General features: G+C 46.2%; 1 protein-coding gene across 4 annotated transcripts in view; it reads right to left on the bottom strand.

Annotated features, from left to right (window-relative positions):
• Positions 1–882: 882 nt before the first annotated feature.
• The window catches only part of NR2C2 (nuclear receptor subfamily 2 group C member 2), a 98,325-nt gene continuing 83,607 nt past the window's right edge, over positions 883–15,600 (bottom strand). For all 4 annotated transcript variants that reach the window (XM_055343316.1, XM_055343315.1, XM_055343318.1 and 1 more), the window contains 5 exons: positions 14,859–14,980; positions 13,879–14,018; positions 11,522–11,659; positions 10,430–10,535; positions 883–7,337 (listed from right to left, as the gene is read on the bottom strand). In XM_055343316.1, coding sequence (XP_055199291.1) covers positions 7,163–7,337; positions 10,430–10,535; positions 11,522–11,659; positions 13,879–14,018; positions 14,859–14,980 — 681 coding nt within the window. In that variant the 3' untranslated portion in view covers positions 883–7,162. The remainder of the gene's footprint in view (positions 7,338–10,429; positions 10,536–11,521; positions 11,660–13,878; positions 14,019–14,858; positions 14,981–15,600) is intronic.

The following is a 15,600-nucleotide window of genomic DNA, read 5'->3' as shown; positions in this document are numbered from 1 at the left end:
CTGCCCAGTTGCCAGGGCTTTGCGGAGAGTTCCTCCTTTGGTCTGTCTGCACAGCAGGTGGGCCAGTGCCCGGGAAGTGCCCTTCCTGCCAGAGCCCACAGGGTGCTCAGAAAGGTTGCTGAGCAGGAAGCAAGAGTGAGTCCTGTAGAGAGAAGCGTCTAGTGCCTGATGGGGGGGGCCTATTGTTTGCAGACTTGAAATAAACACACTAGGGGGCACTGTTGTCTCTTGAAATCACTGTCTTCTAAGATGGGTTTAAAATTTATGTAAATAGAAGGAAAAGGGACCCTTGGGTGGCTCAGTGATTGGGCCTCTGCCTTCGACTCAGGTTGTGATCCCGGGGTCCTGGGATCGAGTCCTGCATCGGGCTCCCCGCAGGGAGCCTGCTTCTCCCTCTGCCTGTGTCCTTCATGAATAAATAAATATTAAAAAAACCCACAAACCTATCTGGTGCCTTTGGGTTCTGCCAAGAATCTGACTTTGGACCTCCGAATCCTCAGCAGTAAATGAGCGGTCACCTGACGTTCTTTCCAACTGCTGCAGCTTTAAGAACCCTTTCATTCTGGATCATCCTTACCCTTATGGGCGGCATCTGCTGCTCTGCGGCCTGGCTCTGAGCATCCGTGTGGTCTGGCAGCCGGGGGTGCTCTGCTCCAGAACCAGCTGCCTGGCTTTCTGACCTCCACACCAAAGGGCGGCCCCCCTGGAAAAGGCTACACCTTTCCCACAAACAGGGTTTACAATCCGACCGGGCCAGCAACGTGGCCTCTGACCCCAAGGGTGCTTCCTCACCATCTACCTGGGCTGAGCCAGTGCGGCACCCCTGGGGGTCAGGCATTACTGGTATTATTATTAGAAGAAATGAGAAGATGCACATTAGTCTTTAACTCACTTTTTTAATAGTATAAACCTCATTTAGGTAGTAGTATTAAGCCACAACAATAATGCCACATTGAAACAGCATTTAATAAAATGCATAAAGCTAATTCATGCACTGCAATACTCTATATACAAACACAACAATGCAAATTCTTCTTCAAGACTGAAGACATTGATTATAAAATTCAGTTTAAAAAGAACATGCTATTTTTTAAATGCCATCACATAAACAAAGCTGATTTTAAGCTACAGCTTTCCACAGGTTTTAAACCTGGAATTAAAATGTAATGGCATAAACAGTATTTTTCTATATCGTGAAGGGCAGAAGTTACAGAAACGGTCCCACAAAAATCTAACACCCGAATTTTCCTTTAACATGTCTTTTAAAAGGGCTGGAAATGCAGCTAAATTTTAAGAGAGAGGTCCAAACTGCAGGTAAAAACTATGTACTATGAAAAATGTGCAGCTTTTCAGTTATAAAACTAGTTGAACACTGGTTTACAAGAGAATGGGGAGAACGGAGACTGTAGAAAAATATTCCAGCACTTGAGTTATATGTGGCGGCAGCATCTGAGTCCATGGATGCTCTGGTCGTTAAAATGGTAATTGAGTATATGTTCCTAAGACAAGCCATTTGTAACATAAAAGTCTACTACTTCCAAATGTTATCAAAATATTAAGCTTTATCATAGTCTGTCAGTTGGTAAATGTCGCCGAACATTTTTTCCCAATGTTTATAGCATTTTTTTCTATGCTGTATGTATAAATATTGAGATACCAGAATATTTGGCTTCTGAACTGAAGGTATAGCTGGGCCTTAGATATATCTCAGGCATTCCCCACCCCTAACTGTTTTTAATTCAAAGTTTAATCTTAGATTGCTGTTAAGATCCCCCACTCCCCCACCAAATGAGAATTTTTATTTTGAAGATTCATTTAGAGACTGTCAGGCTTCCTCTTATATTTTAACTGGAAAGCCACCTTCAATAATAGTGTGATTGTCGTGACAGGCGAGGACAGGGGCAAGGGTCAAATGCACACTGTTGGATGAGGCCAGGGAAGTAGCAGGAGCTTTTTTTTTTTTTTCATCCAATAGAGAGGAAGCTGAAGGCTAAATGACCCACCGTCTCACAAAAGGCACTGAGTACTATGATCTCAATGAAGTGTTTTCAAACATTTCAGTAGCTTATTTAAAAAAACAACCAAAAACTGAAACCAGAAAAGCTGTGGATTATGTGAGTTTTTGCAGCTGTCCAGGGACTCCCTTCGGCGGGCCCCGCTCACCAGGTCTGGAAGCAGCTATGCTGGGCCCTGGTTCCCGAGCGCCATGCCTCTGTTTAAAGCCCAATTACGGGGGAAAATCAACCAGGATAGACCTGGACAAGGACAATTTGGCATCTGTAGCTTTAAGGGCACAAATAGCCATATTAAAATGTCATTTTTATCTGAAAATTTTAAATCACTTTACAGAAAGAATTTACATTAGTGGGTTTTATTCACATGCTACAGTTAGAGAAGTAATTTAAAATTTGTAACTTCTACGCAAAAAGTTACCATATTCATGCTTATTTTAAAAGACTACTTGGTAGGCTTTTTTCAACTCGCATTAGAGATGGGAATCTGTTGAGTCACAGGGCAGCGCCCGCCTTTGCTAAGTCCAGAGTGAGCGTAGACCTGGGAGTCGGGGCCCCAGCACAGCCCTCGCTGAACCTCCGGACCACGTGACAGCGCGGGCCTGGGAAGGCGACGGCTCCAAGCACCTCGTTCCTTCCAGTTAGGCCGACCCAGGCACGTGGCAGCCGGCTAAAGATCCCCACCCAGTTTTCGACATTAGGATAAGTGGTCCTCTAGCTTTCTGGCCACGGTCCGAACCCGGAGAATACACGGCAACGTCCTCCTGTCCGGGCCTCTGCTGTCCGGCACCTGCCCTGGCACAGAGTGGAGGTTCTGCCTCGGTGGCCTTTCCCAGCCAGGCGCACCCAAGGGAAATTGGAGTCAAAATGGCAAATCCATCCTGCTGAGGGACCTTGGAACATCCGCATAGATTTACTTTAGCGACTCTATCATAGACTCTCTTTAAAACATAAGGAAACTTTGGATACAAGGCTACATGTCTGTATACATAATATACATCTATGTACACGTACACACACTATATACACTGTACATATATAGGATATAAACACATGTACATTCATTCAGTCATACAAGCCTATAAATCTGTACACGCACAATGCCGCTGAAGGGACCCCAGGGCTGGACACACCAAGTGTGCACTGGCGGGAGGCACACGCGAGGATGTCCAGAACCCTGTGTACAAAAGACCCAAACCCGTTCTATCTCGATTAGGGCTTGGCTTTACAAATTTACATCAAAGTTAAGACATTTCAAAGAGCCGTACAATCTAGAGACTGGAAGTGGGGCAAAGGAGTATGTGGGCATCTGCCCTGCCTGCTCCAACCTTTCCAGGATCTAAAGGGCACCCCCCCCCCACCCCATCGCAGCTGGGAGAAAAGCAAACGTCTGAAGATGACACTTTTCATGGCCTAGACTTTGAGAAGGGTTGAAATGTTATCTACAGCTACCCCTGCACATGAGGCCCCTTCCACGGACAAGTGGGCAACAAGCTCTGGACTGTGATTTGATCATGTCCTGGAACCTGGACCCATTGCAAAGGGCTGCTTGCTTGGCAGGCAGAGGGCAGGCTGGGGCAAGACTGCTCTACTGGAAACTCCCCCAAAGGATTAGGATGTGGGTCCCACCCCAGATTAAAAGCACTAGATATGGCCCTTCTAATTCTTAGCTCCCTGCCGCGGCTATCCCCAGAACAAGCAAAGCTGCTAAGTATGTACTGTGGCTGCAACCATGTGCTCCAGCAAGTATGCAGCCACTTATCTGGGAGCCCAAGAGAAGGTGTGCCCATTGCTCTCACCACGGCTGGTGGCAACTGCCTCAGAACAGAGTTCACATTTAATACTGACAAGCCAGAAAATGATCCCCTGAGGGCATTTACATAACCTCTTACAACAAGTGACTACACCTGAAATTAAATATAAAACCCCAAACAACAAAAGAGCCCTAACCCCAGCTTCATGGCAGAAATCAGATAATAAATAACAGTAACCCCCCAAGAGACACACATACAAATCTCAAATTAGAAGGGTGGAATACCTGGGAAGTATCATTGGCTTGCGTAATTTGGACTTTTTCTAAGTCTCTTCCTGTCCGGTTTTACGATTCTATGTAATGACCTCCATAATTTTAATCCCTAACATTATCTGAGACCCCTCTGGAAGAGCCCACGCCATCGAGCAGCAGTGGTGTGTACTGCTCTCCCTTTAGCCAGTGGACTTCCCCCGACAAGGGGGGAAGGGCCAGGCTAGCAGAAGGGGTGTGTGTGCAGGCTGTGATGAAGAATCTGCTCCGGGCTCATTTCACTCACACTCCATGGGTAGAAGGCTGGCCTTACTTAACCAAATCTAGACTCCTAAGAACTACTACTAAGGGGTAAAAGCCTTGTGAAAGCTGAACCTCAGGATCTGCCTGGGATCCCGTTCAATTCAATTCTTGATTTTGGGCTTCTCTTAACCAATGTGACAAGACAGGATGGATGGAGCTGCTGTCAGAGGTGTGAAATGCTTTGGGGCAGCAAGAAATCAGCTTGTGTGAACGTGATCCTTAGGGAAGAGGTTACTTCAGAGTAAGGCCGAGAGGATCTGGGAAACTAATGAGTGTTTAAGGCCCCAAAACGTCTGCTGCAATCAGCCACCACCAGTGAAGGGACGCAAGGGGCACGAATGGGTCAGAATCAATGACACTCCAAGCCAAATCGATTTTTCTCTGGGGCTGTCCTGCCAGAATGCAGCACTCACTCGCCAGAATGTTGAGTGTTCTTGCTGGTTATCACTTCTACCCCAAAACCCTTTAGCAGTGTTGTTGGGACCCCAGTTGAGGTCTTGGCTTAGCTTTCCCCATACCTGAAAGGCCACCTTGAGTCTACCAGCTGAATGGACACACCAGTCTCAGGGCCACCCCCAGGAATGAGGGCTGGGCCTTTCCTGCAACACCCAGATCTGGGAGACGTGACATAGCATGTATCCCCAGGGACCTGCTATGTGATCTACAGACATGCTTACATTAAAAAAAAAAATAGAACAGGAAAGAGGTAACTTGCTGTGTAAGATGCGTAAACAGTTAAAACTACCTCCTGCTAAAATCCTTCGTGAGCAGAAATGAAACAGACCTGCCCTAACTCTGTTGTCTTGGCTTTTTTTTTTCTCCTCTCTTAATTTTGAAATTTAAATCACTTTGAAGTCAGAAAACCAAAAATTTAAGCTGGCAAAATTAAATTCTTTCCATCATTTTATAACGGGCACCCCTATTGTGTTCAAAATTTGCTTCCAAGACATGGACTATAAATAATATGCTTAAATCCAAACAGGAATTTAGAAGCTGGAGATACTGTCCCTGCTTAATTCCCACTAACGACTTTCACCAAGTGCTGTTGACACTTCAGCACAGAGCAGTCTGTTCTGTCATAAGCCAGGGGCCGGCTGGCTACCTACAGGGCCCTGACAAGGGCCTGGGCCAGACCAGGGGGTGCCTGTGACCAGGGCAAGTGCACCGGGGTCTCTGTGGTGCCATCTGATGAGAAGGTCTGGGAGATGCAAAATTAACTCGAGCCATGTTCCCTTAATCTGGGTTATGCACCGAGGAAACCAAGAGTTCCTGACCTGGTCTTGGACAGGCCACTTCACTCAAGCAGGAAATGCCTGCTGCTTACACCCTTAGGAATTTATGGTGCTCTTCTCTAGACAGAACTTCCTTATGACTGCCTTCTGTTCTTGTAATGATGGTCGCTATAGATTAAGAGAAAGAAGGTAACTGGGAGTTAAGGTTTTTTTTTTCATTTTTTTTGTTTTTTTTTTTTTTAAGGAGCAGGTGGCCTGCTTCTGCATCTATCACCTAAAATGCTCCCGGGTTCCTTGCTGGCACACACCTGGGGAAATCAAAGTGCATGGTGCACCAGTACTATTCAAAGACTTGCCACCAGAAATGCGGAGTCTGGAGACACTTTGGAAAACCCTTACACTTGAGGTCAACAAAGAAACCCTCCATCCAGCCATACGGCCACCGCCGCCACCCTGCCAGGCAGCAAAATCCTGCACCCCTCCCCGCTCCCCCGCCCTGAATCACCTCCAGGCTCAAGTGAACCGCAGGAATACAGGCCCTTCTCTAAGGGACGTTTGGAATGGGAACCCCTGAGAAGGGAACCTTTGTATTCCTCCAACTGAACAAGCAACTGCCCGAGACTGCATTCCGGAATTGCTATCGGGTTCAAAATGCCCACCTTGCCCTGTTTAGTCAGAGGCTCTGTCTGCCGTGAGGGGTGGAGGTGATGTGGGGACGTTTTCGGTTGCCACAGGAAGTGGCAGTTAAGGTCTGACTGGCTGCAATCCAATTCTGAGAACCAGTCACGAGAAGAGAGCCCCAGGTTTGGAGGAGTCTGCAGAGGCCAGTCACAGACTAGAACCAGAGCTCAGCGAGCCTGACAAGCATCATCAGCTCAACAGCTGAGGAAGCTTCCGGTTTAGGTCACCACCGACTGTGCTTCCACACTCCCACTTACTGCATGATACACATGAGCCACATTTTCATTCGTTCATAGGAATTTAGTTCAACACCACCAATGTGTGCATACAATTAGGAATGATGCCATCTTTTCTTAAACATAAATGATTGTCTCCTGTACCCTAGTGCGTTTTCACAGAAATTATTAGCATTTCAGCAAAAGACATATACAGTTTTCCATTTGTCCTGCCCATAGGCAAGATGTTGCTAACATTACGCATTGATAAGAAGTGCTTAGAAAGTGCTAATATTATTACCCTGGTAATTAGTAGCTATTAATTCCAAGGACATTTTTAATATATATACACACATACTGTTCTCTTAGGTTCTTTTAGTTTTGTTTAATACTAGTCTCTGACATTATAAAACTCTGTTTTTTGCCCTTTGAGAATTTCTAAATTTTACAAATTGGGTTAAAAGATTGTTCCAAAATCTGCTTCATCAAAAGGCATTAAAACATTTCTTATGGCAGGAAAGGATCCTACTAGTCTTTTAGTTGCTATTGTCTGGGATTAACAGATAAGAAGAAACCAGGTAGGAAATGGCTAACATACTGGAAATATTTGCACATACCAAAATACCACTACTTTTTCTCTGTATCTGAGCGGTCCTGGGAGGATCCTTTTGCTTCTCGGCAGGTGTGTGGTGCGCACTATAGACTGGCTCCGGTGATCTGGCCGTTATACTCTGCTGTCTCCATCTTGAGGATGTAGGGGATTATGCTGTCTATCGACACATTGCCAATGAGACCAGTAAAAAAAAGTTCTTCTGTTATGTTGGAGCTCATCAGCCTGAGTGCCGGCAGGCGAACGAGAATCCGGGCCAATCTGTAAAAGGGAGGGTCCTTAGAGAAAGGGGATTCACTGCCCTTCAAGACTTCTCCCAGGAAAGGCTCCCAGGACTCTGACTGCACTGCTTGGAATTAAACCAAACAGACCTATGATCTATCCCCTGGATTTCAGATTTCAAGAGTTCCTCCTGTAGGAATTTATCATGAGAGGAAAAAAAAAATACACAACAAAAACCTAAGGACAAAGATGTCTGTACACATTTCCTTCAATGTTTTTCCCACCCCCACCAAAAAAGAAATAAAGTATGGTGTGTCTCCATATAAAATATCACTATATACCCACTAAAAAGTATAAAAAGATCTCTTTTCATTTAAGGAAAGAAGTCCATGATGTACAGCTGAATAAAAGCAGAATGGAAAACAGCAAGTACAGCACAGCCTCATTTGTGTACATTTATTTGTGTGACAAGCAAAGTATTCAGAAGGATGTTCAAAACGAGAATGGTTGTCCTCTGGATTTGGGGACTTAGAGTGCTTTTATTTATTAAAACTTCTTCTGTATTACCCTAATTCCTAGTGTTTGTACAGCATTATAATTAAAAAATCAAAAATAAAGCAAAAAAATTGTCTTCATTTCGAAAACACCCTGGGTGGGAGAGCACACTGTGACATTGTCCTGGTAGGCCACTGACACTGTACTTGAAGCATGTGACTGGCCATTCCATAGCCACTGCAGAGCCACGTGTGCAAGGATGCTCACTGCAGTGCCAGCCCCATCTGGAAACAACCTAAATTTTCATCAGTAGGAAAGTGTTAAAGAAATTACAGCATCTCCTTAGCCACAGAAAATGAAGAATGCTCAGTTGAACATTGAATGAAAAAAGGGTTACAAAACCTTACTTTGTATTTTATGATTCCAATTACACAATATAAAAAAATTTCTGGAAGGAAATGCATAAAACATTAACAGGTATCTACGAACACTGGTATTTATAGGGGCTTAAAAGTTTTCATTTTACTTTCCAGAATGTTCTAATTTTCTTCTACAGTGAACACTGTTATTTTTAAAAAGAGGATATATATTATGCAAGCAGCATTCCAGTACCATCATCCATTTGCCCAGCCACCATGAGTCTTGGAAGGACACACAAAGGTGTAATGGGACACCACCACAGACCACGAGGGGGCGGGCAGGCTGAAGGGTCTTGGGATGCCAGCAGGTAAATCAGGGAGGATTTGGGGGGGGTGGGGGTGGAGTGGGGTGGTGGCATGAGGTCCCAGGTCGGCTGGGCTTTAGATTTTATTTTATTTTATTTAATTTTTATTTATTTACGATAGTCACAGAGAGACAGAGAGAGAGAGAGAGGGGCAGAGACACAGGCAGATGGAGAAGCAGGCTCCATGCACCGGGAGCCCGACGTGGGATTCGATCCTGGGTCTCCAGGATCGCGCCCTGGGCCAAAGGCAGGCGCTAAACCGCTGCGCCACCCAGGGATCCCTGGGCTTTAGATTTTAGAGGCTGGCTGAGGTTTCTCCCAGCAGAGATATGAACAATGGGGAGGGATGGGAAGGTGTCCCAGGAGGAGCAAATACTATGAGAAAAGGCATAAAGATGGGAAAGAGTAAGATAATGAATGCAGAAACAGAGGTCAGCCATCCTAGGGCTTTTTATGGGGAACTGTCTTTGAGTGAGTTTCTAAGTCTCATAAGAAAGCCTCTCTTCTCTTAATTTTGGCCCCAAATTGCTTGGCTGGCCGCCCCCTCTATCCCTGGGTCCCTGACTGCATTTTTTCAGAAACACCTACTTTCAAAGGCCAGAGAGTTGCTGTAGTCAAGATGATGCTAGAGTGCTGTGGCTCTGCCAGCAGCCCCCAGAGGGGCATTTCCAGGCTCTTCTGACCATGGGCACTGGGTGTAAGTAGGCCCATGGCTTCCTTAGGTGACAGCTTGCCCGCAAGCTGGATGTATGAGCTCTGGGTGTGGCTGCATTATTGGCAGTCCCATTCCCTATGTACTGAGAATGGAATTACTTAAGATTCATGGTGAGGTTTTTAGAAATTCCAGGAGAAAGTGGATCCTGCTTTGGCAAAAGGTGTGTCTGGGCCATGGAGTTGTGTCTAAAGCACAGGAGGTTCTCTGCCAGCAGGGGCAGCCACAGGATGCCTCCCTTCCCCGTGCTCGTCGCACCACAGAAATGGTCCTCCTGGGGCCTAGGGCATTTTCATTCCATGGGGCACCTACAGACTGAAGTCTGTGAAGGTGACACAAATTGAGGAAAGTGCTGCCATGTATCTTCTTGGTCAGTTTTGCTCAAGTGTTTAAGGGGGCAGGGCAGGGAAGGAAATATTTTGCCTGACATAACTTTAGTAATTCATGTAGCTTCTAGTGGGTTGAAGTGGTCATGATCAGAGAGATCCTCCACTCCTTGGCTGGAAAGCCTGCCAGGCAGTCTGTCCTATTTGAGAACCACCTTCCTGTCCAGATTTGGATGAGAAAGGCTCATATACACACACATGCATGTATTTGCTGCCCAACCGTTATAAGTAATACAAATTATAAGTAATACAAATTAACTTGTACTGTTTATATCTCTGCTGAGAGAAACCTCAGCCAGCCTCTAAAGTCCCACATAAAGGGATTTAAAGAAAATCAGTTTATCTGAGAGCAAACTTACTATTTTCTGTAACCCACTCACTCCTCTGCAGAGGTCAGGTTTGGTTTCTGTCAATGATACTCTTCTATCAAGTATGCTAGCTCTACCTCTTAAGTGGATGTAGGCCAGAAGGCCAGAGCTGCTCTTCTGGACGAGGGGAGGCCCCACGAGAATTGCTCCTCTGTATACAACGTTAGCCCCAGAGCAGCGATCAGGCCCCATCGTGTTACAGAAGAGCACCCCAAGGTCTTGCTCGCAGTTTACCCAGCAACACTGGAATGGCCCAGGATTCCTCACCCTCCCACCTAGCACTTTCCACACTGCTACCATCCACGCAATGCAGGCATTAGAGTGTGATCAGAAGGAGGCTCTAGCAGGCTGCCAGAGGCAGGAAGGCTGACATTTCTATCTGCGACTGCACATCCAGCCGCACTCCTTCATGCCCCACAGCCAGAGCGTGTATCTGTGTGCCTCACCGGTAGGTGTCTTCTGAGTAGGTTTTCTGAACATAGTCCTGCAATTCCATCTGTGCCTTTTCTTGGAATTTTTCAATCTGGCTTGTGCTGGTCAAACCTGGATGATCTGAAAAGAGAAAAGCACCCCCAAATTGCCCTGTGTGTTGGGAAAGCCTCACTTGCAGACTTCCCAAGTACTGATTTTTCGATAAGCCTCTGACCAATTTCTCAAGTACGATACAGACTGAGCCCTGAATGGGGCTCTGGGGTGGCTATTACTCCTAAAATACAGGCTTCTGCTCTGTGCATTCTGCTAAGGCCTGAAGGTTCCCAGGACTGGGTGGGGCTCCTGAGTGGTCACAGCAGCCTCAGCAGCCCCATCTGGCGTGGATCTGGACACCTACCATTCTAGAAAACAGAAATTTTGGAACTATCCCGAGATTAGAAATGATCATTTACTTTCTATGTATTTAATCACATCATCTCTCCCATTTTTATTAGCTGTTTTTATTAGTTCATCAGGGGATCCCTGGGGAGGAAGGGAGGGTAAACTATGGAGGACAGCGGTCAGGACAACAGGCAGCCTAAGTGAGCTCTCTGGAGGCTGAGAGAGAATAGCTGACGGGGGGGGCTGCATGGCCAGCCAGACAGTCCTGCTGCCTCTTCTCTAGCTGCTGCCCCACAAGGACAGGTAAACTCGTGCACTTTTCCTCTGTGCTGGAGGACCTATGCTAACACCATCTGACACTGGCAAAAGGGAAAGCAAAGGAAATGAAAACAAAACAAAAAAAGGACGTTGGATGGTAGTATACTCTATGCTGTATGCCAAAGTCTTATTTGGCCAATGGTTTAAATTAGAATATAGAATAAACCTATTCAACATACGAAGTCACCAGGCACCATGTCATCAGTCTTTGAGACCATGAAGGCAACAATTTAAAAGACTGTCTGTATTTATGTTAGCTAGCAAAGCACACCTATTAGGAGAACATTCGGTCACATACAATCTGGCAGGGCTCTTTCTACACAGCTGACAACTTGACAACACGTTCATGTTTAGAAATATCAGTAGACACAGGCGGCAAACTGTTGAGTCACCACCACATATCTTACCGGGGCTAAAGAGAACTATAGCTTTAAGGTATGCATACTCATAGCCGTCTATATCCAGCTTGGCCATACTGTTACAGAACTCCTGAAGCTTCCAGATGTGCTCCATAACTTGCTTTATCCGGTCTCCAGAAAGTTTATCTAGAAAGCAACATCACAGATGTTCTGAGAAAGGCTGGTAAGAATAGTAACACAAGCTTCTTTGAGGCAACACAGGTTGAAAGAGAAACTAATTTCATTTTTTAATGGAAAAACTGTTACTTTAAGATGGTTACGAGCCCGATTTTCCAGGTGAAGGTGAAGTGACAAGATACCCAAATGCCACTCTGCTGTATGTTATGTCTCAGGAACAAAGCCCTGGACCTTTGAGTCTCCCTGGCCTCACCCTGGGTAGGGTCTATAGATACAATCTGGGAATTCCTTTTATTCTGTGCTTAAGACCCACAAGTCAGTTCTTACCAGCGCTCAGGTTCTCTAAGTCTCTGCAGGCATTTAATAAAGGTTTACGGGCCTGTCCATTAAAAGCTGACATTTTTTAGTTGTGAAAACAAATTTTTATGTTATCTGATTTAATCTTCCTGACAATATTTGCTGAAAGTATTATCACACTCAGTTAAAGGATAATTAAAAGGCACCTGGGTGGCTCAATTGGTTAAGCGTCCAATTCTTGATTTCAGCTCAGGTCAGGACCTCAAGGGTCATGAGATTGAGCCCAGCGTGGAGCCTGCTTGAGATTTTTCTCTCTTTCTCTCTCTCTCAAAATAAATAAATAAAGATAATCTTCATTTGTGAACATATCTAACTTAAATGCAACAAAATGTTACAGGGTTTAAAGGCGCAATTAGAGAAACAAAGGTGTGACTAGGTCACTCAATCCCTAGATAATCAAACATCTTGAATGCCTACTTAAAAGTGCAGCTCAACTGCAATTCAGTGTCAACTGCAGATTTTCTGTATTAGTCCTGAGTCCCAGGCATGCTCCCTTGAGACGGTGTCTTTGGTGCACTATATGTAAAGCATGTGGAGACGCAGTCTCCTGATCCTGACACAGCTGGGAATGGACCACCAAATGTTAGATGGCTGCCACAAATCTTTCTAGAAGAGAGTCACTAGTTAATTCATGAAGACAAAGGGCGAAGCAACGGTATCCTGGACCAGGGGTCTGCGTGACCTGGGTCTGTGCCCAGCTCTTCTTGCTATTTCACTTGGGGCATGCCAGGGACCTTACTGCAGTAACAGTCTCTCTAGGGTTGTGAGAATCTATTACACGGGAAAGGGTAACCGTTGTGAGAGGACAGAAAATACATACGTAGGTCTCTGCCCCCTGGTTCCTGTCACAGGGCTCTTGAAGCCCTTGTAAATTCTTACATGTTAAGAGCACTAAGAGCATTTTTTGTTCCTTTGATGTGACCTTGGGCGGGACCCCTAATGTCCCCTGGAAATACTAACGTGTGCTCACAAGCTTGGAATTCCCACCCCCACCCTTCATCCTTTAGAGAGGGAAGAAGGGCTAGAAACGGAGTCAGTAACTGCTCATGCTTACATGAGGAAGTATTTATACAATCTCAATGTATGCAGTTCAGAGAGCTTTCAGGTTAGTGAACAGATGCACATTGGAAGGGCAAAGCACCCCCCAGATCCACAGGGACAGGAGCTCCTGTGTTTGAGGCTCTCCTAGACCTCATCCTGTATCTCTCTTCACCTGGCTGTTCATCTGCATCTTTTATCTTTGAGTTGTCAACCGCACTAGTGAATTAGTCCAAGCTAAGGTTTACTGCAACGTCCAGTCTACAGCAAGTTGGTCAGAAGCACAGGGGATAGCCTGGACTTGCACGTGGTGTTGTGGGGGAGGGTCTTGTGGGTCTGACCCTTTAACCTGTGGGATCTGACACTATGTCTGACAGGGTCCTAACTGACTCAGGGAATTGCCTGTTGTGCATCACACCCCCTTGGTGACCACAAGTGTCAGACGCACTGAGTGGGTAGTAAGGGACACACGCAGAGAAGAGAAACACAAGAGGGAAAGACCTGGGTTTTTCTTATACCCATGCAAGTGAAAAACTAGTTTTTTTCCATTTATACCTGTCCATCAAGATGAAAGTATAGACTATATTGATTGTTCTGAAAACATCACTAAGTATGTATCAGGAAGTTGGCAACTTTTTCAATTATCTTTTTTTCCCTCCTCTTTCATATTCCTTATATGAAAAGAAGACAGTGAGGCAGGAAACTGAAACGTTCTCACTGGTCTCATAGGATTTAGGAGTTAAGAGTGTCCTCAGCCTGTGGGAGCTGTGGGACACAGGGGCCAGCCTGAACTGAGCACACACCCCTCCCCCCTCCCTCCCCCACAGGCCTACCTTCCTGGATGCTGTTCTGTAGGTGGTTGACAATGGCCGCCAGGATGGTAGAGAGGCTCATGACCTGAGCGCACTGGGCCAGGCCCAGAGTGAAGAGCTCATTCCAGCAGGCCCGCACCAGGCTGGTGTTGCAGTCCTGCCTGGGGGAACAGAGGGTGGGGGGTGTGGGTGCCTGCCTGCTGACACTCCCCAGGCCCCAGTGCACTTCAAACCAGGTATCCAACAGGTATTTCCAACAGGTATTTCTTGAAGGTCTACGGTATGTCTGGGATCATCCTTCAAAAACACTACTGTCTGTGAGGCTCTTCACTAAAGACCCTCTGAGAATATACTGTACTCTAAACAAAGACACTTAAGACTTTGGTAATGAGAAATCTAAATGACTGTGACTAAAGTGTCACCTCCTACAGCCTCCTAAATCCTCAGTGGCCCTGGCGTGGCTGTCAAGGCGACATAGTGACTTGAGCTCTAGGAGCGGAGTGTGGACTCTAAAGGGCATGGGAGATACGCCTGCACCTACGCTCGAGAACCAAGGGCTGGCAAACCTTAGGACGAGCTAGCCCTGGAGCACGGAGGGAGGGGCCAGCCAAGGCAGCCTGCAGCCCTGCCCTGAAGGAGTTATGCTCAAGACAGTGTGGTTGATGCACTGCAAACTGTATGACCTTATCTGAGAAGCCCCCAGATGTGACCTCTCTGTACTTGTCTCTCTACTTGACTACTGTGTTCTATTCCACTCCATCCCTGGCTCTTATCACCAAGTCCTCAGCCTCTGGAGAATGACTGATAAAAATTTGAGGAGCATCAAAGCACTGGCAACCACGGTCCTCTGCTAGTAGTCCACTAGGTATATTTACTAAGAAAATCAGGATCACTGGAATAAACTAGAATAAACTAGAAGGGCACTCAGATATCTTCCAGGCCATTCCTAATGAGGGGAAGGCTCTTGCCAAAGGATACACGCAGAGAAAAAGGTCACTTACCCAAGTGCCTGAAAGGCTGGGATTGACCTGGCCCAGTGCATGGAGAGGAAAAGCAGGCGGGATGCTGACTCACAGATGTAGTGCACATTGAGGTACTCTGGCATTGGGCTGGGCATGGTGAGCTGGAGAAGAGGAGGCACACAGCACAGGAGGTGACGGAGAGACAGGGCATGGCTCTGTCAACATGAACTGCGGTCATGTCTCAACAACTGTGAAAGCCTGAATTGTGATGATCCCTGATGAAGCTCCTGCGCAGACCTATCATTATGAAGCCTGTGTCTTCTGCAGCGGGGGGCTGGCACCAACTCCCCATGGTCTCTTGCCAGGTAAACTAGGGTCTGATGGCCTGTGGAATGTGGTCGATGATGGCGAACTCCCAGCTCACTTATATAAAGACATACTTTTCAACTCATGCCTCAACTAAATTGGTATTTGTTCTAAGACAATTCCATTTTGAGCCACAGGTTAAAATCTAAATGAAATCAGGAACAGGTGTCAACTTCATAGTTAAGAGGCATTTGGTTGGTGGCCTCGGGGTAACAGTGAGTGAGAGATGAGGAGAAGCCTATGTGGTGGGAGGATGAGATGCCACCATCAGAATGTTCAGAGCTCTAGGCTCCAGAGCTCCAAGTCCAGAAGGGGAATTAATGCCTTTCATGCTGGAATCCCACTGGTGACCTATATTCTTGGCACTGGTAACCCAGGCTTTCTAACTGACTGGTCAGGCCTCTCTAGTAAAGAA

The sequence above is a fragment of the Nyctereutes procyonoides genome, unplaced genomic scaffold (genome assembly GCF_905146905.1).
Source record: "Nyctereutes procyonoides isolate TBG_1078 unplaced genomic scaffold, NYPRO_anot_genome, whole genome shotgun sequence".
NCBI classification, from domain to species: domain Eukaryota; kingdom Metazoa; phylum Chordata; class Mammalia; order Carnivora; family Canidae; genus Nyctereutes; species Nyctereutes procyonoides.
This window is presented reverse-complemented; position numbering and strand designations above follow the sequence as displayed.